General features: G+C 47.4%; 1 protein-coding gene across 5 annotated transcripts in view; it reads right to left on the reverse strand.

Moving 5' to 3' along the window:
* Window positions 1-25,944, reverse strand: part of LOC138846706 (USP6 N-terminal-like protein) — a 46,978-nt gene extending 21,034 nt beyond the window's left edge. For 2 of the 5 annotated variants that reach the window (XM_070063239.1, XM_070063240.1), the window contains exons 1-3: window positions 25,470-25,912; window positions 10,992-11,150; window positions 163-262 (exon numbers count right to left, since the gene is read on the reverse strand). In XM_070063239.1, the coding sequence (XP_069919340.1) occupies window positions 163-262; window positions 10,992-11,150; window positions 25,470-25,622 (412 nt within the window). In that variant the 5' untranslated portion in view covers window positions 25,623-25,912. Of the gene's footprint in view, window positions 1-162; window positions 263-10,991; window positions 11,151-25,469 lie in introns of all 5 variants that reach the window. The other 3 variants (XM_070063243.1, XM_070063242.1, XM_070063241.1) reach the window with 2 other exon arrangements.
* Window positions 25,945-26,288: the final 344 nt, after the last annotated feature.

The raw sequence follows: 26,288 nt of genomic DNA on the forward strand, positions 1-26,288 counted from the left end.
TTGGGGATGCAACAGGGGGATTCTCAGTGCCCTCCTGAAGGGAACCCAGGCCTCCCCAACCCCCTCATCCCTCCCTCAAGCCCTACTCACGAGGGACAGGCAGGGGGACCCCCAGCTCCTCCGTCCCCAGCACCCGGGCCTCTGTGGGCCCTGAGGACTCACTGTTATGGATCTTGACGGCCGTGTATGCCATGGCTGGGAGCATGTGCTCGCCCTCCAGGATGTAGATGTCCCGCATCCTCAGAGCCAGGGGGAACGGCACCTGGGGACAGAGGCATTGGAGGAGCCGCCGTCAGGGCCTCAGCAGGGCCCACAGGGGTGGGTGTGCAGTGTCACTACAGGGGACAGGGGGAGACTCCAGGAGCAGTGACCCAGGATATTGAGGATCTCTGTCTCTCTGCCTTTCAAAGAAATAGCAAGATCAATAGGGGCCTGTGCTATGTACAGTAGGCTAAGCCTCCACCTGCCACACCACATCCTGTATGTGGCCAGTTTGCGTCCCAGCTGCTCCTCTTCCAAGCCAGCTCTCTGCTTATGGCCTTGGGAAGCAGTAGGAGATAGCCCAGGTGCTTGGGCCCCTGCACCCCTGTGAGAGAGCTGGAAGAAGCTCCTGGCTTCTGACTTCCGATCAGCTCAGCTCCTGCCACTGCAGCCATTTGGGGAGTGAACCAGCAGAGGAAGACCTTTCTCTATGTCTTTCTCTGTCTATAACTCTACCTCTCAAATAAATAAAATATTTTTATTGAAGGACGGGGTGGAGCCAAGATGGCGGAACGGTGAGGGCGCACACAGATAGTGCGGGAAAATTTAGTTTAATAAAAGTGGAGTTATGGTAGCCTAGAAAAAGGATCAGGAAAAAACTGCAGAGGAAACTCTTCCAGATCTAGTGGCTGTGACTCGGAGGACCTACTGGGAGAACAAGGTCGCCCACCACGTGGAAGCCGAGCTGCGGGAGCTGCATGGTCTGTGTGCCGGTGCAGGAAGGGGAGTGGATGTCACACAGACACCAGCAGGGAGAGCAGGGACGCCCAGGGCTCTGAGTCCACACATCGGTGCTGGAAGGGGAGGTGAGCTCAGTAACCTGAGACATTGGCGGGGAAATGGTGGTCAGAATCTAGAGGGGAGCGGGAAAGTTCACCAGACTGACTACGGGAGAGAAGGAAAAAAGGTGTGTGTGGGGGGGTACTGGTACAGAGGAGTTTCTCTCTCTGCCAACCTTGCAAAGGCAAGCAAGAGACAAAGAGCAGGCCTTCACTCTGGATTTAGATAACAACTAGGGAGAGCTAAGGAACTGAGTCACTACAATTCAGTAGCCTAGGCAACCCAGTGGGAGTCCAGAGGAGAAACAGAGCCTGCACAGACTCTTTGGGTAGAAGCCAGAGATCTGAAGCTAAATACCATCAATTCTGCACAGCAGTGCGGTGCGGTATTACTTACCTCCTAAATAAATAAATAAATAAAAAGGAGAGATTTACCACGCATAACCTGAGGGTGTCACCTTTGCACACCCGTAACCCAGAAGAACCAAGCAGAGCTCTCAGGCCACACCCATCTCAAGCCTCCAAGGCTCCTCCAACAGCAGGCAGTCCACTTAACACAGACATAGTATAAAAAAAAAAAAAGCACAGTGATGAAAGAAGAATTAACTATGCCAAGCAACAAACACAGAAATCGAGGGAACAAAATCAACGATGACACTATGATGCCTCCAAATAAACAAAACACCCCAAGCCAAGATTATGAAGATGATGAGATAGAAGAAATGCAAGATATGGATTTCAAAAAATTTATGATAAGAACATTTAGAAGTTTTCACAACACAACATATCAAAACTTATGGGATACAGCAAAAGCAGTATTGAGAGGCAAGTTAATAGCAATAGGTGCCTATATCAAGAAATTGGAAAGGTACCAAATAAATGAGCTTTCAGCGCGTCTCAAGGACCTAGAAAAACTGCAGCCAAACCAAACCCAAATCTAGTAGAAGAGAAATAATTAAAAGCAGAGAAGAAATTAACAGGATTGAATCCAAAAAAAATTTACAAAAAATCAGCCGAGTGAGAAGCTGGGTTTTTGAAAAAATAAACAAAATGGACACCCCATTGGCCCAACTAACTAAAAAAAAGAAAAGACCCAAATCAATAAAATCAGAGATGAAAAAGGAAACATAACAACAGACACCACAGAAATAAAAAGAATCATCAGAAATTACTACAAGGACTTGTATGCCAGCAAACAGGAAAATCTATCAGAAATGGATAGATTCCAGGACACATGCAATCTACAAAAATTGAACCATGAAAACACAAAAACCTAAATAGACCCATAACTGAAACAGAAATCGAAACAGTAATAAAGGCCCTCCCAACAAAGAAAAGCCCAGGACCAGATGGATTCACTGCTGAATTCTACCAGACATTTAAAGAAGAACTAATCCCATTTCTTCTCAAACTATTCAGAACAATTGAAAAAGAGGGAATCCTCCCAAATTCTTTCTATGAAGCCAGCATCACCTTAATCCCTAAGCCAGAGAAAGATGCAGCACTAAAAGAAAATTATAGACCAATATCCCTGATGAACATAGACGCAAAAATCCTCAATAAATTTCGCGCCAATAGAATACAACAACACATCAGAAAAATCATCCACCCAGACCAAGTGGGATTTATCCCTGGTATGCAGGGATGGTTCAACATTCGCAAATCAACCAATGTGATTCACCACATTAACAGACTGCAAAAGAAAAACCATATGATTATCTCAATTGATGCAGAGAAAGCATTTGATAAAATTCAACACCCTTTCATGATGAAAACTCTAAGCAAATTGGGTATAGAAGGAACATTCCTCAATATAATCAAAGCAATTCATGAAAAACCCATGGCCAGCATCCTATTAAATGGGGACAAGTTGGAAGCATTTCCACTGAGATCTGGCACCAGGCAGGGATGACCACTCTCACCACTGCTATTTAACATAGTTCTGGGAGTTTTAGCCAGAGCCATCAGACAAGAAAAAGAAATTAAAGGAATACAAATTGAGAAGGAAGAAGTCAAACTATCCCTCTTTGCAGACAATATGATTCTTTACTTAGGGGATCCAAAGAACTCTACTAAGAGACTATTGGAACTCATAGAGGAGTTTGGCAAAGTGGCAGGATATAAAATCAATGCACAAAAATCAACAGCCTTTGTATACACAAGCAATGCCATGGCTGAGAAAGAACTGCTAAGATCAATCCCATTCACAATAGCTACAAAAACAATCAAATACCTTGGAATAAACTTAACCAAGGACGTTAAAGATCTCTACGATGAGAATTACAAAGTCTTAAAGAAAGAAATAGAAGAGGATACCAAAAAATGGAACAATCTTCCATGCTCATGGATTGGAAGAATCAACATCATCAAAATGTCCATTCTCCCAAAAGCAATTTATAGATTCAATGCAATTCCAATCAGGATACCAAAGACATTCTTCTCAGATCTAGAAAAAATGATGCTGAAATTCATATGGAGGCAAAAGAGACCTCGAATAGCTAAAGCAATCTTGTACAACAAAAACAAAGCTGGAGGCATCACAACACCAGATTTCAGGACACACTACAGGGCAGTTGTAATCAAAACAGCATGGTACTGGTACAGAAACAGATGGATAGACCAATGGAACAGAATTGAAACACCAGAAATCAACCCAAACATCTACAGCCAACTTATATTTGATCAAGGATCTAAAACCAATTCCTGGAGCAAGGACAGTCTATTCACTAAATGGTGCTGGGAAAACTGGATTTCCACGTGCAGAAGCATGAAGCAAGACCCCTACCTTACACCTTACACAAAAATCCACTCAACATGGATTAAAGACCGAAATCTACGACCTGACACCATCAAGTTATTAGAGAACATTGGAGAAACCCTTCAAGATATTGGCACAAGCAAAGAGTTTCTGGAAAAGACCCGGGAGGCACAGGCAGTCAAAGCCAAAATCAACTACTGGGATTGCCTCAAATTGAGAAGTTTCTGTACTGCAAAAGAAACAGTCAGGAGAGTGAAGAGACAACCGACAGAATGGGAAAAAATATTTGCAAACTATGCAACAGATAAAGGGTTAATAACCAGAATCTACAAAGAGATCAAGAAACTCCACAACAACAAAACCAACAACCCACTTAAGAGATGGGCCAAGGACCTCAATAGACATTTTTCAAAAGAGGAAATCCAAATGGCCAACAGGCACATGAAAAAATGTTCAAGATCATTAGCACTCAGGGAAATGCAAATCAAAACCACAATGAGGTTTCACCTCACCCCGGTTAGAATGGCTCACATACAGAAATCTACCAACAACAGATGCTGGCGAGGATGTGGGGAAAAAGGGACACTAACCCACTGTTGGTGGGAATGCAAACTGGTCAAGCCACTATGGAAGTCAGTCTGGAGATTCCTCAGAAACCTGAAGATAACCCTACTGTTCGACCCAGCCATCCCACTCCTTGGAATTTACCCAAAGGAATTTAAATTGGCAAACACAAAAGCGGTCTGCACCCTAATGTTTATTGCAGCACAATTCACAATAGCCAAGACCTGGAACCAACCTAAATGCCCATCAACGGTAGACTGGATAAAGAAATTATGGGATATGTACTCTTTAGAATACTATACCGCAGTAAGAAACAATGAAATCCAGTCATTTGCAACAAAATGGAGGAATCTGGAACACATCATGCTGAGTGAAATAAGCCAGTCCCAAAGGGACAAATATCATATGTTCTCCCTGATCGGTGACAACTGACTGAACACCAAAAAGGAAACCTGTTGAAGTGAAATGGACACTATGAGAAATGGTGACTTGATCAGCATAGCCCCGACTGTTAATGAACAACTTAATACATTATCCCCGTTAGTATTTTTTTTGTCTGTTCTACTTAATATGACTGGTTTAATTCTGTAATTAATACAGTTATTCTTAAGTGTTGAAATTTAACTGAAATGTGATCCCTGTTAAACATAAGAGTGGGAATAAGAGAGGGAAGAGATGTACAATTTGGGACATGCTCAAGCTGACTTGCCCCAAATGGTAGAGTTAGAAACATACCAGGGGACTCCAATTCAATCCCATCAAGGTGGCATGTACCAATGCCATCTCACCAGTCCAAGTGATCAATTTCAGTTCACAACTGATCATAATGAAAGGACTAAGAGTCAAAGGAAGCACATAAACAAGTCTAGTACCTGCTAATACTAACCGATAGAATAAATAAAGGGGAGAGTGATCCAACATGGGAAGCGAGATACACAGTAGACTCATAGAATGGCAGATGTCCTAAACAGCACTCTGGCCTCAGAATCAGCCCTAAAGGCATTCGGATCTGGCTGAAAAGCCCACGAGAGTATTTCAGGCATGGAAAGCCAAGACACTCTGGCAGAAAAAAAAAAAAAAAAAAACTAAATGAAAGATCTCTGTGAGTGAGATCCCAGTGGAAAGAACAGGTCTTCAAAGAAGGAGGTACTTTTCTCTGAAGGGAGGAGAGAACCTCCACTTTGACTATGACCTTGTCTAAACAAGATAGGAGTTGGAGAACTCAAAAGGCTTCCATGGCCTTGGAAACTCATGACTGGAGCATAGGGAGATTACTGATGCCATAAACAGGAGTGTCAATTTGTAAAGTCAACAACAGGAGTCACTGTGCACTTACTCCTCATGTAGGATCTCTGTCCTTAATGTGCTGTACAGTGAGATTTAATGTTATAACGAGTACTCACACAGTATATTTCACTTTGTGTTTCTATGGGGGTGCAAACTGTTGAAATCTTTACTTAATGTACACTAAACTGATCTTCTGTAAAAAAAAAGAGAAATTATCAATTCCCAACTTGACTCTCACTGGGATGAAACATGAGAATAGGTCTGATCTGATTTCATCATCATTTAAAAAAAATCATCTATTATTTTTCACTTTATGTTTCTGTGTGGGAGCAAACTGTTGAAATCTTTACTTAATGTATGCTAAACTGATCTTCTGTACATAAAGAGAATCGAAAATGAATCTTGATGTGAATGGAAGGGGAGAGGGAGCGGGAAAGGGGAGGGTTCTGGGTGGGAGGGACGTTATGGGGGGAAGCCATTGTAATCCATAAGCTGTACTTTGGAAATTTATATTCATTAAATAAAAGTTAAAAAAAATATTTTTTAATTTATTTATTTTTTTTGACAAGCAGAGTAGGACAGTGAGAGTGAGAGAGTGAGAGAGAGAGTGAGAGAGAGAGAGAGAGAGAGAGAGAAAGGTCTTCCTTTTTCCGTTGGTTCACCCCCCAAGGGGCTGCCACGGGCGGCGCGTTGAAGCCGGTGCACTGTTCCAATCCGAAGCCAGGAGCCAGGTGCCTCCTCCTGGTCTCCCATGCAGGTGCAGGGGCCAAGCACTCAGGCCATCTTCCACTGCACTCCCAGGCCACAGCAGAGAGCTGGCCTGGAAGAGGAGCAACTGGGACAGAATCCAGCGCCCTGACTGGGACTAGAACCCGGGGTGCCGCCGCTGCAGGCAGAGGATTAGCCTAGTGAGCCACGGGGCTGGCCAAGAAAATCTTTTTCAAAAAAGATAAATAAAGGACCAGTGCTGTGGTTCAACGTGTTAGGGCCTAGGCCTGTGGTGCCAGCATCCTGCATCCCATGTGGGTGCTAGTTCGGATCTTGTCTGCTCCACTTCCAATCCAGCTCTATGCAATGACCTGGGAAGGCACCAGAGGATGGCCCGGGTGCTTGGGCCCCTGTGCCCATGTGGGAGGCCCAGGGAAGGTTCCTGGCTCCTGGCTTCAGGTCAACTCAACTCTGGCCATTGCAGCTGGTTGGACAGGGAAGCAGTAGATGAAAGACTTCTCTCTCTGTCTCTCCTTCTCTCTCTGACTTTCAAATAGATAAATAAATCTTTTTTAAAAAGATAATTAAAGTTTTAAAACTGTAGAAGGAATGATGGAAAAAGTGAACCTCACCGTAGCAAATTAAGAATGCCTGCTAGGGCCTGGCACTGTGGTGTTGCAGGTAAAGCTGCTGCCTGCAGTGCTGGCATGGCATACGGGTGACAGTTCTAGTCCCAGCTGCCCCACTTCCGATCCAGCTCTCTGCTATGGCCTGGGAAAGCAGAAAATGGCCCAAGTCCCTGGGCTCCTGCACCTGTGTGTGAAACCCAGAGGAAGCTCCTGGCTCCTGGCTCCTGGCTTTGGATCGGCGTAGCTCCAGCCGTCACAGTCAGTTGGGGGGTGAACCAGTGGATGGCAGACCTCTCTCTCTCTCTGCCAACACGCACAACCTCAGTCTGATCATGAGAACATCAGGCCAAGTCAAACTGAACGTTCCTCTGCAGCATAACTGACCAGGACTCTTCAGAAGCGTCCAGGCCATGAAGGAAGACTGAAGAACTGTCCCAGACTCTGGGAGACTAACCAGACAGGACACTGGAGGCGAGCTGGAGGCCTGGCTCAGACCCTGGACCAGAAAAAGGAAACCAGTGGGAACACTGCAACACTCCGGTGAGGGCCAAGGACACTTTAGTTAGTACACTAACCTTGCTTTGTTTTTTTTTTTTTTTTTTATCTTTTATTTAATGAATATAAATTTCCAAAGTACGACTCATGTGTTACAATGGCTTCCCCCCCATACCGTCCCTCCCACCCACAACCCTCCCCTTTCCCACTCCCTCTCCCCTTCCATTCACATCAAGATTCATTTTTGATTATCTTAATATACAGAAGATCAGCTTAGTATACCTTAAGTAAGGATTTCAACAGTTTGCTCCCACACAGAAACATAAAGTGAAAAATAATAGATGATTTTTTTTAAATGATGATGAAATCAGATCAGACCTATTCTCATGTTTCATCCCAGTGAAAGTCAAGTTGGGAATTGATAATTTCTTTTTTTTTTTTTTTTTTACAGAAGATCAGTTTAGTGTACATTAAGTAAAGATTTCAATCGTTTGCACCCCCATAGAAACACAAAGTGAAATATACTGTGTGAGTACTCGTTATAACATTAAGCCTCAGTGTACAGCACGTTAAGGACAGAGATCCTACATGAGGAGTAAGTGCACAGTGACTCCTGTTGTTGATTTTACCAATTGACACTCCTGTTTATGGCATCAGTAATCTCCCTATGCACCAGTTATGAGTTTCCAAGGCTATGGAAGCCCCTTGAGTTCTCCGACTCTTATCTTGTTTAGACACGGTCATAGTCAAAGTGGAGGTTCTCTCCTCCCTTCAGAGAAAGGCACCTCCCTCTTTGAAGACCTGTTCTTTCCACTGGGATCTCACTCAGAGAGATCTTTTTGCCAGAGTGTCTTGGCTTTCCATGCCTGAAATACTCTCATGGGCTTTTCAGCCAGATCCAAATGCCTTTAGGGCTGATTCTGAGGCCAGAGTGCTATTTAGGACATCCGCCATTCTATGAGTCTGCTGAGTATCTTACTTCCCATGTTGGATCACTCTCCCCTTTATTTATTCTATCGGTTGGTGTTAGCAGATACTAGACTTGTTTATGTGCTCCCTTTGACTCTTAGTCCTTTCAGGACATTCTGAAAGTACTGAATAGCGGCACTGTCCCACTTCTTGGCAGGTCTGAAACAGTGAACAGGCAACTTCATTAAACAAAACCCCAAGGCTAGTACACTAACCTTGCTTTGTAAACCACACACAGGGCTCTTTCTGCATGACCAATCAAGCACACGATGCACACAACAGAGAGCACAGCTCTGGCCCTGCTCTGGGTGGGGATAAAGACCCCAGCTGCTTCCTGTGACACACCTCTCTCCACACTGCTGCTTGCACCAACACAAACTCACATCCCAGGGCCCCAGTGAGGTGACCTGTGCTCACCACCTGGCACTGTCTGCTGCAACATCAGTTACCTGTGACAAATCAAAACACAAGCTCCCTGGGGCAGCGATTCTGGGATCACTGCATCTCCACAGGCTGGCACAGAGAGGGATCAGTACATGTCGGCTAAGCCAACAGTGTAGGGGCAGCTGTGGGGAAGCGGCTGCTATGGTCCTCACTCTGCCCACTAGAGCACCCATTCGCCACCTCCCATTTGATCTCTATCAACTTAACCTTTCTACATCTCGCCTATGCTTTGGAAAGAAAATCATAGGAAACGGTATAGGCAGTAGAAAATCAGGAGAAACCAGTATTTAGAAGGAATAAAAATAAAATAAAAAGTCAAGATCAGAATAATATATTTTACATTTCTCTTGTTTGGATCTATCAGATATGCTACCACCATACTTCAAGAGTTATTTTAGTTTTTTAAATGTTTATTCATTTTTATTTATTTGAAAGGCAGAGCATCAGAGAGGGCAAGAGAGAGAGAGAAATCTTCTATCTACTGGTTCACTCTCCAAATGTCTCCAACAACTGGGCCTGGACCATGCCGAAACCAGGAGCCAGGAACTCCACTCAGGTCTCCCTCACAGGTGGCAGGTATTCAGGATTCGATCCACCATTTGCTGTCTCCTAGGGCACTAGCAGGAAGCTGTCCTGGAAGTGGGCAGCCAGGACTTACATCAGGTACTCCAGTATGGAACCAAAGGTGCCCCAAGCAGTGGCTTACTCGGCTGTATCACAAGATCCATTCCTTCCAAGAGTTGTTTTAAAGATCAAATGGGGGGGGGGGGGGAGGCGTGCTGTTGTGCAGTGGGTTAAAGCCCAGCCTGCAGTGCTGGCATCCCATATGGGCAGTGGTTCATGTCCTGGCTGCTCCTCTTCTGATCCAGTTCTATGCTATGGCCTGGGAAAGCAGTAGAGGATGGCCCAAGTCCTTGGGTCTCTGCACCTGCGTGGAAGACCTGGAAGAAACTCTTGGCTCCTGGCTTTGGATCAGCTCAGCTCTGGCCACTGCGGATTTTTGGTGAGAGAACCAATGGAAGGAATGGATTCGCTCTCTCGCTGACTCTACTTCTAACTCTTACAAAAAAAAAAAAAAAAAAAAAACGAGGAAGTATATAGAGAACATTTACCCCACAGCCTAGACATAATCAATGTTCAAAAGTAGTAGTTATTTTTATTTTTACTAAGAAAGGTAGTATCTACACTACATCTAGATAATTACAGGGGGCAGGTATTACGGGGTCCCAGGTGGAGCCACCATCTGTGAAGCCACCATCCCATTATGGGCACCGGTTCATTTCCAGGCCGCTCTACTTCCAATCCAGCTCCCTGTTGATGGCCTAGGAAAAGCAGCAGAATGTAGCCCAAGTGCTTGGGCCACTGCTACCAACATGGGAGACCCAGATGGAGCTCCCAGATTCCACCGGGCCCAGAACCAGCCATTGTGGCCATCTGGGGAGTAAGCCAGTAGATAGAAGATATTTCTCTCTCTCTCTCTCTCTCTCTCTCTCTCTCTAACTCTGACTTTCGAATAAAAAAAATTACAAGGATAAAGTACAATATAGCAGTTCTAAAACTATTCACATAAAAAATACTTAATGAGCTTTTCTTTTTAAACAAATATTAGATTTCTAATAAGATAAAGTCAAATAACTAAAGAGAAATATCAATCTAAAATAACAGGTAAATCAGTCTCTCTCCACACACACACAATAAACACTAAAGAGATACCCAACTTTGCAAGTGAAAAAATGCAAGTTAAAACAAGAGATCATGTTCACCCAGCAAACAAGCAGAAATTAAAAAGCCTAGTAACAGGGCCGGTGCTGTGGTGCAGCAGGTAAAGCCACTGCCTGCAGTGCTGGCATCACATATGTGTGTCAGTTCAAGTCCTGGCTGCTACTACTTTTTATAAGTTGCTTTTTTAAGTCAAAAGGCACAGAGCTCAGGCCCGGGAGGGGGTGCCAGAGAATACTACTCACAGCCAGTTTGACCAGCACCAACTCACAGGCTGCCTCCTGCAGAACCCAGACCTTCAAAACCTGCTTACGGGTAACTGATGGCACATAAATAAATAATAAAGATACAATAAATAAAGTGCATTCAGATACATACCTGTCCTTCTTCCAACACTGATGGTTTTATTTCTGTATCTTTACACATGCTGTTATAGAAGCCATTCATGGCGCTATTTAGTTTTTGATAGTCGACTTCATGATCCAAAAAGGGACTACATCCTTTTATAATAACCCAGAAGCAATCTGGGTCTTCAACCTGCAGAATTTTTAAAAGATTATAAAATCATGCATGATTTCTTTTAAAACCAAATAAACCTCAGAACCATGTAACTTTCTAATTTAAGTGATCTATCATTTTTGACAACTACCTTTCTCTTAAATGGTCATACCAAAGAGCCAAAGATAAAATTTAAAACATGTAATCAATAATATGTAATTCTCAATTATGTAGTACAACTCAAAAAGAAATCAGTTCTATTTGGTCTCCTGTAGCTTAAAAATATAAATATTAAAAATATTCTTATTATTAAAATACCTATTAAAACATCCATATATATAAAAGGTTCAGAACATTTTTAGCATTCTTTCTGTGTAAGAAAAATAAGTATGAATATATATACAGCCTGCTCATATTTTTTAAATGACAGCAGATGAACCAAAACAAATACAGATTACCTCCTACAGGAGAAAAGAATGGAGTAGAAAGAATAAGGATGAAACTTCGACTGAATTCTCTGAATGGGTCTTATCTACTCTTGTTATTAGAAACCAAGATTTTTATTGTTAGGGAAAAGAATTATAAAATGGAAAATTAAATTTTTAAAAAGATTTTATTTATTTGAGAGGTAGAGTTGCAGAGAGAGGGAGAGACAGAGAAAAAGGTCTTTCATCCGCTAGTTCACTCCCCAAATGCCCACAATGGCCAGAGCTGGGCAGATCCGAGACCAGGAGCCAGGAGCTTCTTCTGGGTCTCCCATGCAGGTGCAGGGGCCCAAATACTTGGACCATCTTTTACTGCTTTTCCAGGCCATACAATAGAGCTGGATAGAAGAGGAGTAGCTAAGACATGAACTGGTGCCCATAAGGGATGCCGGCACCACAGGCAAAGGCTTAGCCTATTATGCCACAGCACCAGCCCCCCAAAATTAAGTTTGATTGACAACATCACTAAGAACTCATGATTTGGGGCAGACGCTGTGGTGCAGTGGGTTAAAGCCCTGGCCTGAAGCGCCAGCATTCCATATGGGTGCCGGTTCGAGTCCCAGCTGCTCCACTTCTGATCCAGCTCTCTGCTGTGGCCTGGGAAAGCAGTAGAAGATAGCCCAAGTCCTTGGGCCCCTGCATCCACGTGGGAGACCTGGAGGAAGCTTTTGGGTTCGGATTGGCACAGCTCCGGCCGTTGTAGCCATCTGGGGAATGAACCAGCAGATGGAAGAACACTCTTTCTGTCTTTACCTCTCTCTGTAACTCTTTCAAATAAATAAAATTAAATTTTAAAAAAGAACTCATGATTTTTTTTTTTTTTTTTTTTGGACAGGCAGAGTTAGACAGTGAGAGACAGAGAGAGAGAAAGGTCTTCCTTCTGTTGGCTCACCCCCCACATGGCCGCTACAGCCAGCATGCTGCGCCGATCTGAAGCCAGGAGCCAGGTGCTTCCTCCTGGTCTCCCATGCAGGTGCAGGGCCCAAGGACATAGGCCATCCTCCACTGCCTTCCCGGGCCACAGCAGAGAGCTAGACTGGAAGAGGAGCAACTGGGACAGAATCCAGCGCCCCAACTGGGACTAGAACCTGGGGTGCCGGCGCCACAGGCGGAGGATTAGCATAGTGAACCACGGCGCCGGCCAGAACTCACGAGTTTTCAGAGGTTTTCCCTAACTCTGTCTACTGAAAAGGTATGGAAGCAGAAACACCCAGAGATATGGCGTCTAAGTTACCAGTGGCAGGAATAGAAGAGTTCATCTTAGTAATCGTATTATTTTTCTGAATGTTTGACTATTCTCATAATAAATAACTGGAAAATGAACAGCAGTCATTCTGGCAAGGGCAAAATAGTGTATAAGTTACACACACAGCACAATTATGAACCCTGAAAAAACACAAAATAAATGAAGAGCTAGCATAAGCAACAGACACTGGAGAGCTGACCCTCGAAAGAAGGAACTTCACTGGGCACTATCCCAGAACACCTCCCAGTTGTACAGAGTGGCAACAACGTAACACAAAGTCACACTGTGGCTCGGGGAATCAGAGCTGTCGGTGCCAGTGAGGATTAGGGGGAGAAATTCTGAAACAGCCATAGAGGGAGCCCTGATGTCTGCACATCAACACCCCTCCCACCCTTGCCAAGTCCTGAACGGCAATGGGGGAGACAGCAAGGAGTACTGAGTAAGTGAGCAGTGCAGGGCTCAGAGGAGCACGCAGTTACAGCTGCTGCCCCTAGAAACAGCACTCCGGGCATGTGGCTCCATTCAGTCCTTCGCACTCAGAGACAACCAGATTCCGGCTTCCAGCAGCACAAGGCCACAACCCTGGGATGACTGCAATTATTCATTAAAGTGCTCACTTGAGTGGTGAGCATGTGGCCTAACAGTCATGACACTCACTGAATCCCCCCGCCAGAGTGCTAAAGATTCAATATTCAGTTCCAGCTCCTGACTCCAGCTTCCTGCTAATGCAGAGCCTGGGAGGCAGCAGTGATGGCCCAACTGGGTTCCTGCTACCCATGCAGGAGACCTGGAATGGGTTCCCTACTGCCAGCTTTGGCTTCAGTCCAGTCCTGGCCATGGTAGGCGTTTGGGAAGTATATCGGTAGATAAGAGCTATTTCTCTCCCCCACCCCCTGTCACTCTTAAATAAAACTGATAAATAAGCAAGCCTGCCTGCCTGCCTGCCAGAGAAAGCTCCACAATGCCAGAAGAACTGACTGTTCAGGCTATCATCTGAGGCAGGCCCCAACCTTCCGTTCTTAGAGGCTTCACTCAAAAAAGCTTACAAATCTGGAAGTGTGTCCCTGCTCAGTAGCCACTCCTATGAGGCCAGGGCCGCCATGCCAGTTTCTGCAAGAAGACAGCGTGCTAACTTCCATAACTTCCAGCTAGCACACACAGCTGGGATCACCGCATTTACCCTGAATGACCTCTTCTCACTCTTCCCTTGAGCTGTGCCAACCCCAGCCCTCCCTTTAAAACACCCAGGCACCTCCGCACCACTGGTAATGGAGCTCAGCTCTCCTCAGGAGGTACTGAATAAAATCTGTTTTCACTGCTTTAACTAGTCTCTGGCCTCCAAACAAAAAACAAACAAACAAACAAACAAACAAAAAAGCCCGGACACTCACCCCAAGGAAAGAGTGGAGCCCGCCAAGCAGAGGGCGGGAAGCAGCTCAGGGTTCAGTGCCGGAGCAGAGCCCTCCCTGCAGAACAAGAGCGTGTGCTCTCACGGCAACAGCCAAGCAGGGTGCAGGAACCGAGCCTCCCCAAGTGTGGCAGAGGCCTTTGTCTTTTACTTAAACTTGTTTCTAGCTGACACCATTGAAGTTGTGCTAGAGGCTTTCCCAAGGTCCAAAAAGAAAGAGAAATCTGTCCTGGGAATGAAATGTGGCTGTCATCTGCTTACCTATGAAGGCTTCAACTGTAATCCCTATTGGCTTCTATGCAACCATTACAGGTTCTGCAATGATGTTAACCCTGGCCAGACAGCAGGTGACTAAATGAAAAATGGCCATTTAACAGATCTCAGGTTGATAAAACTGATTTCCAGTTTTATAAAAATAAAATTCCATATAAATGTAATTCTGACATTAATTCAGACAAAGTATGATACAATGCCAGTATCTTCAGTCATCTGTAAAGGGCTCATGGCCCCTTCCCCATTCCTTCTGCCCTCAGCCCACCCCCTCCCCATTTCCTCCCTTCCTTCTGACAACCAGTGCAACCTCCTCTGGTTGGGGAACCAGGTGCAACCTCCCCCAGACTCCTTGCAAAACAACTAATTAAATAGATGAGCTGCACAGGGCAGCTTTCTAATTAGATTTGAGGAAAGTTCCCAAGGCTTCCCAGAGCCCCCTAGTTCCACTTTCCACCAGCTGCAAAGTCTTCTCCCTCCCCCACAGCGACAGTGGCAAACTCCCTCCTTAACCAGGTAAAACCCCAGCCCCAAGTGCACTCCAGACCAGACTTTTCTAGAACAGGATGCTTTTCCCTCTTTGCCTTAATGAAGTGACCTGTCTCCGTTGATGTCAGTTCTCTCATCCCGGGGCGGCGGGGGGGGGGGGGGTACAAAAGGCCAGAACCCCAGCTATTCCAACCCTAACAATCTGTGTAGTTGCTAAATATCAATCTTTTTTTTTTTTTTGACGTAAGGTTAAAATCTGATCCTCTGTAAAAGCAATGAGGTTGATGAAATACATAAGTGTTAATAGATATTTGGGAAAATTGTCTTTTTGTATCCTACTGAGATAATCCTTGTCTCATTAAGTTCTACTTGTTTAAAAACAGCTGAGTTCTAAAAGTTTCAAAGTTTTAAAAGTCTGTTTAAATATGGACTTGTTTTACATGTCAAGCATAGAAAGCTAAGACACTGTGGCAAAAAATGTTCTACATGAAGGATCTCCGTGAGGCCCCAGTGGAAAGCAGCAGCCATCAAAAGAGGATGTACTTTTCTCTAAAGGGAGGCGAGAACTTCCACTTTGCTTATGGCCTTGTCCAAATACTGAGAGTTGTGGACTCAAAAGGCTTCCTTAACCTATGCAGCTCATGTCAAGAGCCTCAGGTGGTTACTGACGTCATAGATAAAAAAAATTAACACTCTTAAGATTTCTTTATTTGAAAGTCAGAGTTAGAGAGGTCTTCCATCTGCTGGTTCACTCTCCAATTGGCCGCAATGGCCGGAGCTGTGCCAATCTGAAGCCAGGAGCCAGCGCCCATATGAGATGTCGGCGCTTCAGGCCAGGGCGTTAACCTGTTGCACCAGAGCCAGCCCCATTAATTTTTTTTTTTTGTCTTTTCTTTTCTTTTTTTTTCTTCCAACAGGCAGAGTGGACAGTGAGAGAGAGAGACAGAGAGAAAGGTCTTCCTTTTTGCCGTTGGTTCACCCTCCAATGGCCGCTGCAGCCGGCGCACCGGGCTGATCCGATGGCAGGAGCCAGATACTTATGTGCAGATTGTGTGTCTATATAAAAATTATTAAAAACTGCTAAATTAACACAAATTACCTTTCTGGTGCACCTGACTTAAATAAATATGATAAATAGGCTGTTCTCAATTTGTTGGTAAAGAAAAACTAATAAAAAAAAATTTTTTTTAAGTTATTGACATGTTTGCATTTGGGTCTGCTGGTCAAACAAGTTGCACTTGTGTTAGGTATTTGCAACCATAAAGGTATACTATTTATCTAAAAACAATATAGTTAGAGGTATAATACAGTGCTCATTGCTCCCTCTAAAGTCCAAGTTAAAGTTGTTCTTGGCAAATTAATAACAAAATTTATAGACAAATTAGTGAAACGATCTTCATGTTTTGATCTTACTTAAAGAACATAGCTCTCCTCATGGGCACTGCATTGTTTCAAAAAAAAGAAAACTGTCAAAACATGCCTGTGACTACAGACTTCTAGCTCAGCCACCAAAGATTAAGGACAGAACGCAACAACCCCTTAACTGACATCCTAGAGGATGCCTCTGTGGTCTGCTTTAGCAGGAGGAATGTAAAGATAGCTGTCAAGCCAACTAATAGCTACTTTACACAGTGTTCTGCCATCAAAAAGACCCAGTGAGGCCAGTCCATCCCAAATGGCATCAGGCTTCAATTTGGAAAGCCAGGAGATGGGGCAAACAGCCATCCTGAAAAAAGCCAGCCTCTACCAAATTCTGTCAAGAGCTGGGTGAATGGAATTGCCTTGGGGCTGAAGGGATCCCAGGTTAGAACCACAGATCCTACTGGCTCCAAGCTCAAAGAGCCCTTTACTCTGCCAGCTTCCAAGATAACTACTGCCTTTGAGGGCAAGGCCTCGGGTCAGGACAGGCAGGACTGCAATCTTCCTTTCAGAAGTGCCGCCTGTTCTGTACTAACCTCCTGTTCAAGCCAGCTCTTCTCCCAGGCCGCCTAGGTAATGGAGTCAACAGGGCGTCTTCCCTCAAGAGGTTCACACCTTTCTTATGATGTCTCTTCCACTATCCCATGTAAAGACAGAGAGAGGTCGGGCCTCATACGTACCTGGCCAGGCCTACATGCCTCTCTCTGTGAGAAAACCTGCTCCTGGTTTAGAGAACACATTTCTTAGGTACTCTAATAACGATTCAATCTTTTTGTTTTAGATCCTGTTGTATCTAATTTGCTTGTTAGACCTGCAAATTCCAGACTTAGAAAGCCACAAAGTGGGGAAAAGTCCTCTATTTTAAAAAAGACTTCTCGGGGCTGGTGCTATGGTGCAGCGGGTTAACACCCTGGCCTGAAGTGCTGGCATCCCAGATGGGCGCTGGTTCGAGTCCCAGCTGCTCCACTTCTGATCCAGCTCTCTGCTATGGCCTGGGAAAGCAATAGAAGATGGCCCAAGCCCTTGGGCCCCTGCACCCGCGTGGGAGACCGGGAAGAAGCTCCTGGTTCCTGGCTTCAGATCGGCGTAGCTTTGGCCATTGTGGCAAATTGGGGAGTGAAACAACAGAAGGAATACCTTTATCTCTGTCTCTCCCTCTCACTGCCTAACTGTACCTCTCAAATAAATAAAATCTTTAAATCAAATAAAAAAGCCTTCAACCAGATAAAACAAACCCTTAGAAATAAACAGACCCTTGTTCCATCCACCCCTACTACAGTCAAAGTCCACAAGATAGCTCCCTGGACCCACCACAACAGACAGGCAGGTGGGCTGAAACTGGAGTGCAGCTCAAATCCAGCAATACCGTACAAGCTGAGCCTCTGACACAGGAGGGTCAGCCCTAAAGAGACCAGCAGGGCCGGTGGCTGCAGAGAAACTCCGGAAGCGGACTGACTTACCCAGGGCCGGAGCTTGAGGAAACAGCTGCCCAATAAAATAAATGCAGCGATCCTTTAGTTTTTGTCTCTTTAGATTGGTTTTAAAATTTTAAGCAACTTTTGTATACAAATAGGTGATGAGGACAAGATCATAAAAACAATTACTGATCAAACGAAAAAGGTCACCCTTGGGGCAGGGGTTGTCCATCCACCTCAGCGGAGGGCCCAACTGGACCCTCAGCACCATGGGCTATGCGCCTTGAAGGGTGGCTGACAGTAATGGAGGCCGTTCATGCGATGCTGCGCAGTGCTGGGGGTGGGAACCCCCCTAGCACCTGTGGGGGCCGTAATTAAGAAACGGCTGTTTTCCCCTGAAGTGCTCTAGAAACACAACGCAATTCCAACAGGTTTTACTGGTTAATTTTTGCAGGGAAGGGGTGGTTACAAATCAGCATGCTAATAATGAGCTCCTCCTTGGAAAGACAAAGGAATTAGGGACTGGTGCTGTGGCACAGCGGGTTAAAGCCACAGCCTGCAGCAATGGCAAACCATATAGGCATCAGTTTGAGTCCTGGCTGCTCCACTTCCGATCCAGCTCTCTGCTATGGCCTGGGAAAGCAGCAGAAGATGGCCCAAGTCCTTGGGGCCCGGCACCTGCGTGGGAGACCTGGAAGAAGCTCCTGGCTTCAGATCAGATAAGCTCTAGGCATTGCAGTCATTTGGGGAGTGAACCAGCAGAGGGAAGACCTCTCTCTCTGGCTCTACCTCTCTCTGTAACTCTCACTTTCAAATAAATAAAAATAAATCTTTGGTTAAATAAAATCAAAGGAATTCAAGCAGCCTAAATAATCATGAGAAAGAAGAACACAACTGGAGGACTCACTATCCGACCTCAAGTCCCAGTCTCAGCTGTGAGACTACAGCCATCAGGCGAGGGTGGCGCTGGAGAAAGCACAGGTGCTGAGCTCCATAGGACACACACACACAAAGGGACACACGTGAACACGGTCAGCTCCTGTTTGATAAAGGCACACAGGAATGCAATGTACATAGTATAGTCTTTTCAACAAATGGTCCTGCAGCAATTAGATACCCACATGCAAATAAAACAAAACCTCCATCCATTCCTGACCCCAAACAAAAAAATTAAGTCAGATGGATCACATAGCTAAATGTGAAACTCCTAAAAGAATAGGAGGCAACCTTTGTGGCTAAATTAGACAAAGATAACATTACCAAAAGTGTAATTCATAGAAGCAAAGACTGATAAATTAAAGTCCATCCAAATTAAAACCTTCTGCTCCTTGAAAAACATAAGAGAAAGGAAACTGGGAGGAAGTATTCACACATCATACATCTAACAAAGAACTTTGTAATATATAAAGAACTTTAAGGAGTTCATAATTATTAGAAGAATGTACAAATCTTAACATATACCTCACCAAAGATGGCAAACAAGCTGGTGACAAGGAAATGCAAATTAGTACCACAATGAGATACCATTGCCCATCTACTAGAATGGCTACAATTTATAAACTGGCGCTAAGGCCTAGCCGGTAAAGCTGCTGCAACCCCTGCATCCCATAAGGGCGTGGGTTCCAGTCACAGCTGCTCTACTTCCAATCCAGCTCCCTGTAATGTAATTGCCTGGGACAGCAGTGGAGGATGGCCCAACTGCTTGAGCCCCTGCACCCACAAAAGAGACCCAGATGGAGTCGGGGCTCCTGGCTTCGGCCTGGCCCAGGTCCCACCTTTGCGGCCAATTCAAGAGTGAACCAAGGCTGGTGCTGCGGCTCAATAGGCTAATCCTCCATCTTGTGGCGCCGGCACACCGAGTTCTAGTCCAAGTTGGGGCGCCGGATTCTGTCCTGGTTGCCCCACTTCCAGGCCAGCTCTCTGCTGTGGCTTGGGAATGCAGTGGAGGATGGCCCAAGTGCTTGGGCCCTGCACCCCATGGGAGACCAGGAGAAGCACCTGGCTCCTGCCATCAGATCAGCGTGATGCACCGGCCGCAGTGCACCGGGAGCAGCAGCCATTGGAGGGTGAACCAACGGCAAAGGAAGACCTTTCTCTCTGTCTCTCTCTCACTGTCCACTCTGTTAAAAAAAAAAAAAAAAAAAAAAAAAAAAGAGTGAACCAGCAGATGGAAGATCTCTAACTCTGCCTGTCGAAATCATCAATCTTTAAAAAACAAACAAAAAACCTGACAATACTAATTCTATATACGGATGAAGAGCAAATAGAACTCAGACTTTTTTTTTTTATTAGAGTTAGTGAGAGAGAGAGAGACAGACGGAAAGGTCTTCCTTCCATTGGTTCACCCCCCAAATGGCTGCTATGGCCGGCACACTGCGCCAACCCGAAGCCAGGAGCCAGGTGCTTCCTCCTGGTCTCCCATGGGGTGCAGGGCCCAAGCACTTGGGCCATCCTCCACTGCCTTCCCGGGCCACAGCAGAGAGCTGGACTGCAAGAGGAGCAACCGGGACTAGAACCCAGAGCCCACATGGGATGCCGGTGCCGCAGGCGGAGGATTAACCAAGTGAGCCACAGAACCGCCTCCCCCCCCCCACCTTTTTATTAGACAGGCAAAGTTAGACAGTGAGAGAGAGAAAAAGGGAACTCAGACATTTTTGACAGGAATGCAAAAAGGCAGTTATGCTGGAACACAGTCCATCAGTTTCTCATAAAGTTAAAACACAAATAATTCCATCCTAGTTATTCCCCCAAATGAAATGAACTCGAGTCCATACAACTACCTGTATGCAAAGATTATAGCAATGTTGTTCATCATCTCCCTAAACTGAAACAACTCAAGTGGCCTGTCAGTATAAACTGCTGTGTGTGCACACCACGGAATACTACTCTGCCACTGACCCTACGCAGCAACACAAAGCAGTATCCAATGTGCCGTCTTTGAAGAAGCCACAGTGAAAGGCCACTACTGCTCTGGGATTCTGCACGCACCCATTTCTGTGACATTCTAGAAAAGGAAAAACTAATAGCAGCAGAAAACAATCTTCTTTATAAAGCATTACAGGTAGAGAAAGATACAGCTACAAAGGAGCGTCATCATGGGAATATGGGGCAGTGAGGAAATGCTTCTGCATTTTGACTGTGGGGGTGATTACACGATACTATGCATTTTTCAAAATACAGAAGTCTACACAAAAAGGAATGAATTTTTCTGTAAATAAATTATACATCAATTAAAAAATAGGGGTGGGCTTTTGTCATAGCAGTGAATCCTCAGGCAGGGTCTGCATTCCACATGGGAGTGCTTAGGTTTCCGTCCACGTTCTGATGCAGATTCCAGCTTGCTGCTAATCAGTGCACACTCTAGGAGGCCTCTTGACCATGGCTTGAGTGACTGGGTCCCTGTCCTCAGTGTGGGGGACTCAGGCTGAGTTCCCAGCTCCAAGCTTTGGCCTGGCCCCACCTTGGCTACTGTGGGCATCTGGGGTGTGAACAAAGGGATGGGAGAGCTCTGTCTCTTCTTGTGTCTCTACCTTTCAAATAGATAAGAGTTTGGTGGGTGTCCCAATATTGATACTATTTTACACACTTTTCTGCATCTCCAATGTATTTTCTAATAAAAAGTTAAAAATTTTAAATTATTCTGAATTTTTAAAAAAGATTTACTTATTTATTTCAAACGCAGAGTTAGAGAGGGAGGGAGGCAGAGGGGGGCAGAGAGAGATCTTCCACCCACCAATTCACTCACTCCCCAAATGGTTGCAATGACCAGGGCTGGCCCAGGCTGAAGCCAAGAGCTTCATCTGGGTCTCCCACATGGGTGGCAGAGGCCCAAGCACTTGTGTCATCTTCTGTTGCTTTCCCAGGCACATTAGCAGGGAGCTAGATCTTAAGTGGAGCAGACGAGATTTGAACAGGTGCCCATATGGGGTCCTGACACACAGGTGGTAGCTTACCTTGCTATACCACAATGCTGGCCCCAGCATCAAATTTTTTTTTTTAAAACATCTTGTCCTCTGACGTGGCATAACTTATGTAGCATTTTTACTAAAAGTGTCTAACCTAAATATATTAATATAGTTATAATTATTGAGGAATACTTTGCAAAGTGACTGCCCTTATTCTTCAGAAATTTCAGTATCATCAAAGATAGACCAATGTACTGCCTGAATGAACTCTACAAGGCCATGACAATTAAATGCATGTGTAGTTCTGGGTTCTTTATCAGAAAAAACAAGCTACAGTAGACCTTATCAGGACAAAGGGAGTACAGACTGTGTATCAGGTAACAGAGTTGCACCAACATTAAATTTCTCAAGTGTGATGATTACATTATAGTTCTATAAGAGGAAGGCTTTGTTCCTAGAAAAATCACTTAAGTGCTCTGAGTTCTAGACTCATTCTCAAATGGCTCAACCAAAAAAGAAAAAGTAATTTTTACATACACATATTTCTGAAGTGCAAACGCAGCAAAGCGTTACCAACCAGTTAGTGTGGGTGTAGTACACACAGGCACTCATGATGCTGTTTTGTGTTTGAAAATTTTCCAAAGAGTAATTTAGGAAAGACGTTTACAAAGCATTCTTAGGGGTGGGCGTTTGGGGCAGCAGTCAGGTCACGGCTTGGCACAGAGTGCCTGGTTCACATCAAGGCCACACAACCACCAATCCAGCTTCCTGCCAACGTGCCTACTGGTCAGGCAGCAGATGATGGCTCGAGCACTGTGGCGCTGTCACCCACGTGGGAGACCAGGACTGAGCTCTAGGCTCCCAGCTTTGGCCTGGCCCAGCCCTGGCTGCTGTGGGCATTCTGGAGTAAACCAGCAGATGGAAGAACTCTGCTGACCTGTTTTCCCAATGAAAATACATAAATAAATTTTTTAATGTTAAATGTTGAGGCTGCTAGAATGTTTCATTAAAAAAAAAAATCTGCTTCTAAAACCTGTAAAATGCAAGCCAGGCCCAGTTTTTGCAGACAGCAACACACACAGTTCTAGTTGCCAGTTCCTCCAGGAGCTTCCCAGGGAAGGCCGAGGACTACTGCTTTCTGCCACTCTCCAAGGCCACGTGCCCAGCCATCAGGGTGCTACGGCCTCCCAGATTTCAAACACAGAAGTGTGTGGCCCGGGATGCTTTCCTCATATTTGCTGTGTGTACTTATGTATTTGAAAAGCAGAGTGACAGAGAGAGATGGACAGCAAGAGCAAGGTGGGGGATGGGGAGAGAGCTCTTCCATCTGCTGGTTCACTCCCCAAATGCCCACAACAGCCAAGTCTGGGAGGAGGGAAGGAACTCCACTCTGACCTCCTACACAGGGGCAGGGGTCAAAGTACTTGGGCCATCATACGCTGCCTTCCCATGTGAGCACACAGGAAGCTGGACCAGAAGCTGAGCGGTCAGATCTGAACAGGCACCCTGAGGTGCGATGCAGACATCACATGCGGCACCTAACCAGCTGGGGCGTGCGAGCCCTCCTCCCATTCCTGGCAGCCAACAGCTCTTCTCGGCCCTCCTTAGCCAGGAGAGGTCTCGGCCCCGCCAGATGTGGCAGAGTCTCCTGCAGGCCGGACTCTTCAGGAACAGCACAGCTGCCCTGCTACAGGGCTCCTGGTGATGCGGCTCTCCAGGTACAGCTCTCGCCTCTGTCTGCGTCACTCAGGGAGGCCGCTGTCTTCTGGGTCGCTGCTTCTCTTCTCTGCCGGGTTCCTGTCTCATGACCACCAAGAACCAGTTCGAGTCCCGCCTGTTCCACTTCTGATCCAGCTCCCTGGGAATGTGCCTCGGGGTCCCAGTGCTTGGTCCCCTGCCACCCACATGATAGGCCCGGATGGAGTTCCTGGTTCCTGGCTTCAGACTCTGCCAGATCTGGCTGTTGCGGCCATTTGAGGAATGAACCAGTGGATGGAAGACCTCCCTCTCTGTTGGTCTCTGTCATTCTGTTCTTCAAATAAGTAAATCTTTTTAAAAAGTCGTGGCAAACTCCAGATAAAATTCATCCTTTTGGGCAATTTTAAGTGTACAGTTCAGTAGCATTACGTAGACTGGCACTGTTGTGCAACCATGAGCACTAGCCATCTCCAGAATTCCTCACCTTGCAAAACTGAATCTCTGCCCTGTACGCACAAACCCAACCTCTGGCAGCTGCCATTCAACTCGCCCACAGAATCATACAGCACGTGGGCCTTTCTGCTTGGCTCACCTCACTTCATATGACATCCTCATGTGTAAGAGGACACCTCCAAACTAACTAATGTGAAAGCTAAATAATTTCCCATCCTCCATGCACACCACCCTGAGGGTACCCCATCACCTGCTGATGGGCACAGGGTGGGAGGGGGCACCGTATCCATGGAAATGCCACATCAATCTGGATCAGGACAGCCGGAACCTGGACCTCACTGGGGCACATACTCCTATAAGGGACAGAAGATTTGCTCCAAGGGTGAGCCAGGTCGGAGTCCTAAGTGGAGGCCGGGCAGAGCTGAGGGCAGACATAAGCACGTTCCAGGGCCCAACACACAGACGGGTTCCCAAGCAGGAGGGCACGAGCCCAGCACTTCTTGCCCAAGTCCTGCACCCACGGGCGTGCACGTGGCACGATGGGTGAGAGCCCTTTCACAGGAAGGAATTGGGACTAACATATTTAGGACTGATGGAGAACATTGACTAGTGCAGAGGAGCCTCCCAGGGAGACCTGAAATCCCTTCAAAGTCTGAGAGCCGAGGCCGACCCCATGGCTCACTTGGTTCATCCTCTGCCTGGGGCGCCAGCGAACCATATGGGCGCCGGGTTCTAGTCCCAGTTGCTCCTCTTCTAGTCTAGCTCTCTGCTGTGGCCCGGGAGGGCAGTGGAGGATGGCCCAAGTGCTTGGGCCCTGCACCCGCATGGGAGACCAGGAGGAAGCACCTGGCTCCTGGTTTCTGATCGGCGCAGCACGCTGGCCGTGGCGGCCATTTGTGGGGTGAACAAAAGGAAGGAAGACCTTTCTGTCCGTCTGTCTGTCTCTCTCACTGTCTCTAACTCTGTGAAATAAATAAAACAGATTGAAAAGTCTGAGAGCCAGGCCTCCTTGCAAGGAGTCAGCGGCTTCGGGGGTGTGTGACGTTCTGGTCGGGTGAATCCACAGAACACAGACACCACCCATCCCCCTCCTTCGCGGCGCCCCTCCCCATCCCACACCCTGGCTCCGGTTTGTAAACTCCCTCCTCCAGCGCCTCCCCTCAGTCTTCCTCGGGAGCCCTCCCTGCACCTCAAGTCTCCCAGGTGGAGGCCCATGCCCGCCCCGGGGACCAGGACACCCGCGTGAGGAGAGGGCGGCGTGGGGGGGGGGTCCCCGAAGCCGAGCCCCGAGGGCGGCGGGGGAAGGGCGGGAGCCAGGTCCACGGCTCCCCGCGAGGGGCCCTGACCTAGGGCGGACGTGGGCTGGGGTGTGCGGGGCACCAACACACCTGCCAACCTGCCCGAGTGAGTCAGGAACGCACACCTAGTGCGAGACAGCTCGCAGCAACCGCCCTCCGGGGTCGTCGGGAACAGCGCACGCGCCCCCTTCTGAAGCGACCCCCACCCGCACTCCAGCCTCCCGCCTGCACCGACCCGGGCCCGACCGTCCGTGCGCGGGCCGCTCGCTCACCTGGAGCACCAGGACCTGGAGCATCTTCGCCGCACCTCTGGCCCGCTCGCCCTGGACGACGCGCCCGGCGGCGGGCGTGGCGGGCGTGGCGGGCGTGGCGGGCGTGGCGAGCCGCGCTGCCCCTGCCGTCGCCCCGGGGGCGGCCCCTGCCATCGCGCCGCACGCCTCAGGCCTCTGCGGGGGCCGCGCCCACCAGCTCCACGGGGACTCCAGCTTCCTGCCCTGGACGCGCCCCCGCCTGCAGGCCGGCCGCCACGCCCCCCAGTGCCGCGCCTCGTCTTCCCACCCGACGCCGCCGCCGCGGGCGCGCTCTGGGCTCCTCGTCGGCTCCACCCCGCGCCCCCGGCCTCTCGTAATGGCGCCCGCCCCCGCGCCGGCCTCGAGGCGTCCAGAAGCCACGTGGGCGCCCAACGGCCCCGGACAACGGCCGGCCTTGCGCAGCGCCGCCGTGCGGCGGGGAGGGCCGTGGGGGCCCCGCGGTGCTGGGCGCGCGGCTCGCTTCCTGGGCCGCGGGGCGCCCGGGGGCTTGGGGACCTGGGCTGGCCTCCCCGCCGGGAGCGCGCGGGGCCTGCTGGGCTGTCCACCTCCAGCGTCCAGCGGGCCGCGCTCCCCAGGTCTCTGTGCGGGGCTTGCTTGTCTTAGCGGAAGTGTGCACGACCCCGTCCTCTGAGTGGGCCGGGGTCTGCAGCTCCTGTGACTGAAGCAGCCACCAGAGTTCTCACTTGGAAGGCTCTGTCCCTGCACCCAGAAGAAGCTCCTGGCTTCTGATTGGCCCAGCTCTGGCCATCTGGGGAGTGAACCAGCTGATGGAAGACCTTT

The sequence above is a fragment of the Oryctolagus cuniculus genome, chromosome 18, assembly GCF_964237555.1.
Source record: "Oryctolagus cuniculus chromosome 18, mOryCun1.1, whole genome shotgun sequence".
Taxonomy (NCBI): domain Eukaryota; kingdom Metazoa; phylum Chordata; class Mammalia; order Lagomorpha; family Leporidae; genus Oryctolagus; species Oryctolagus cuniculus.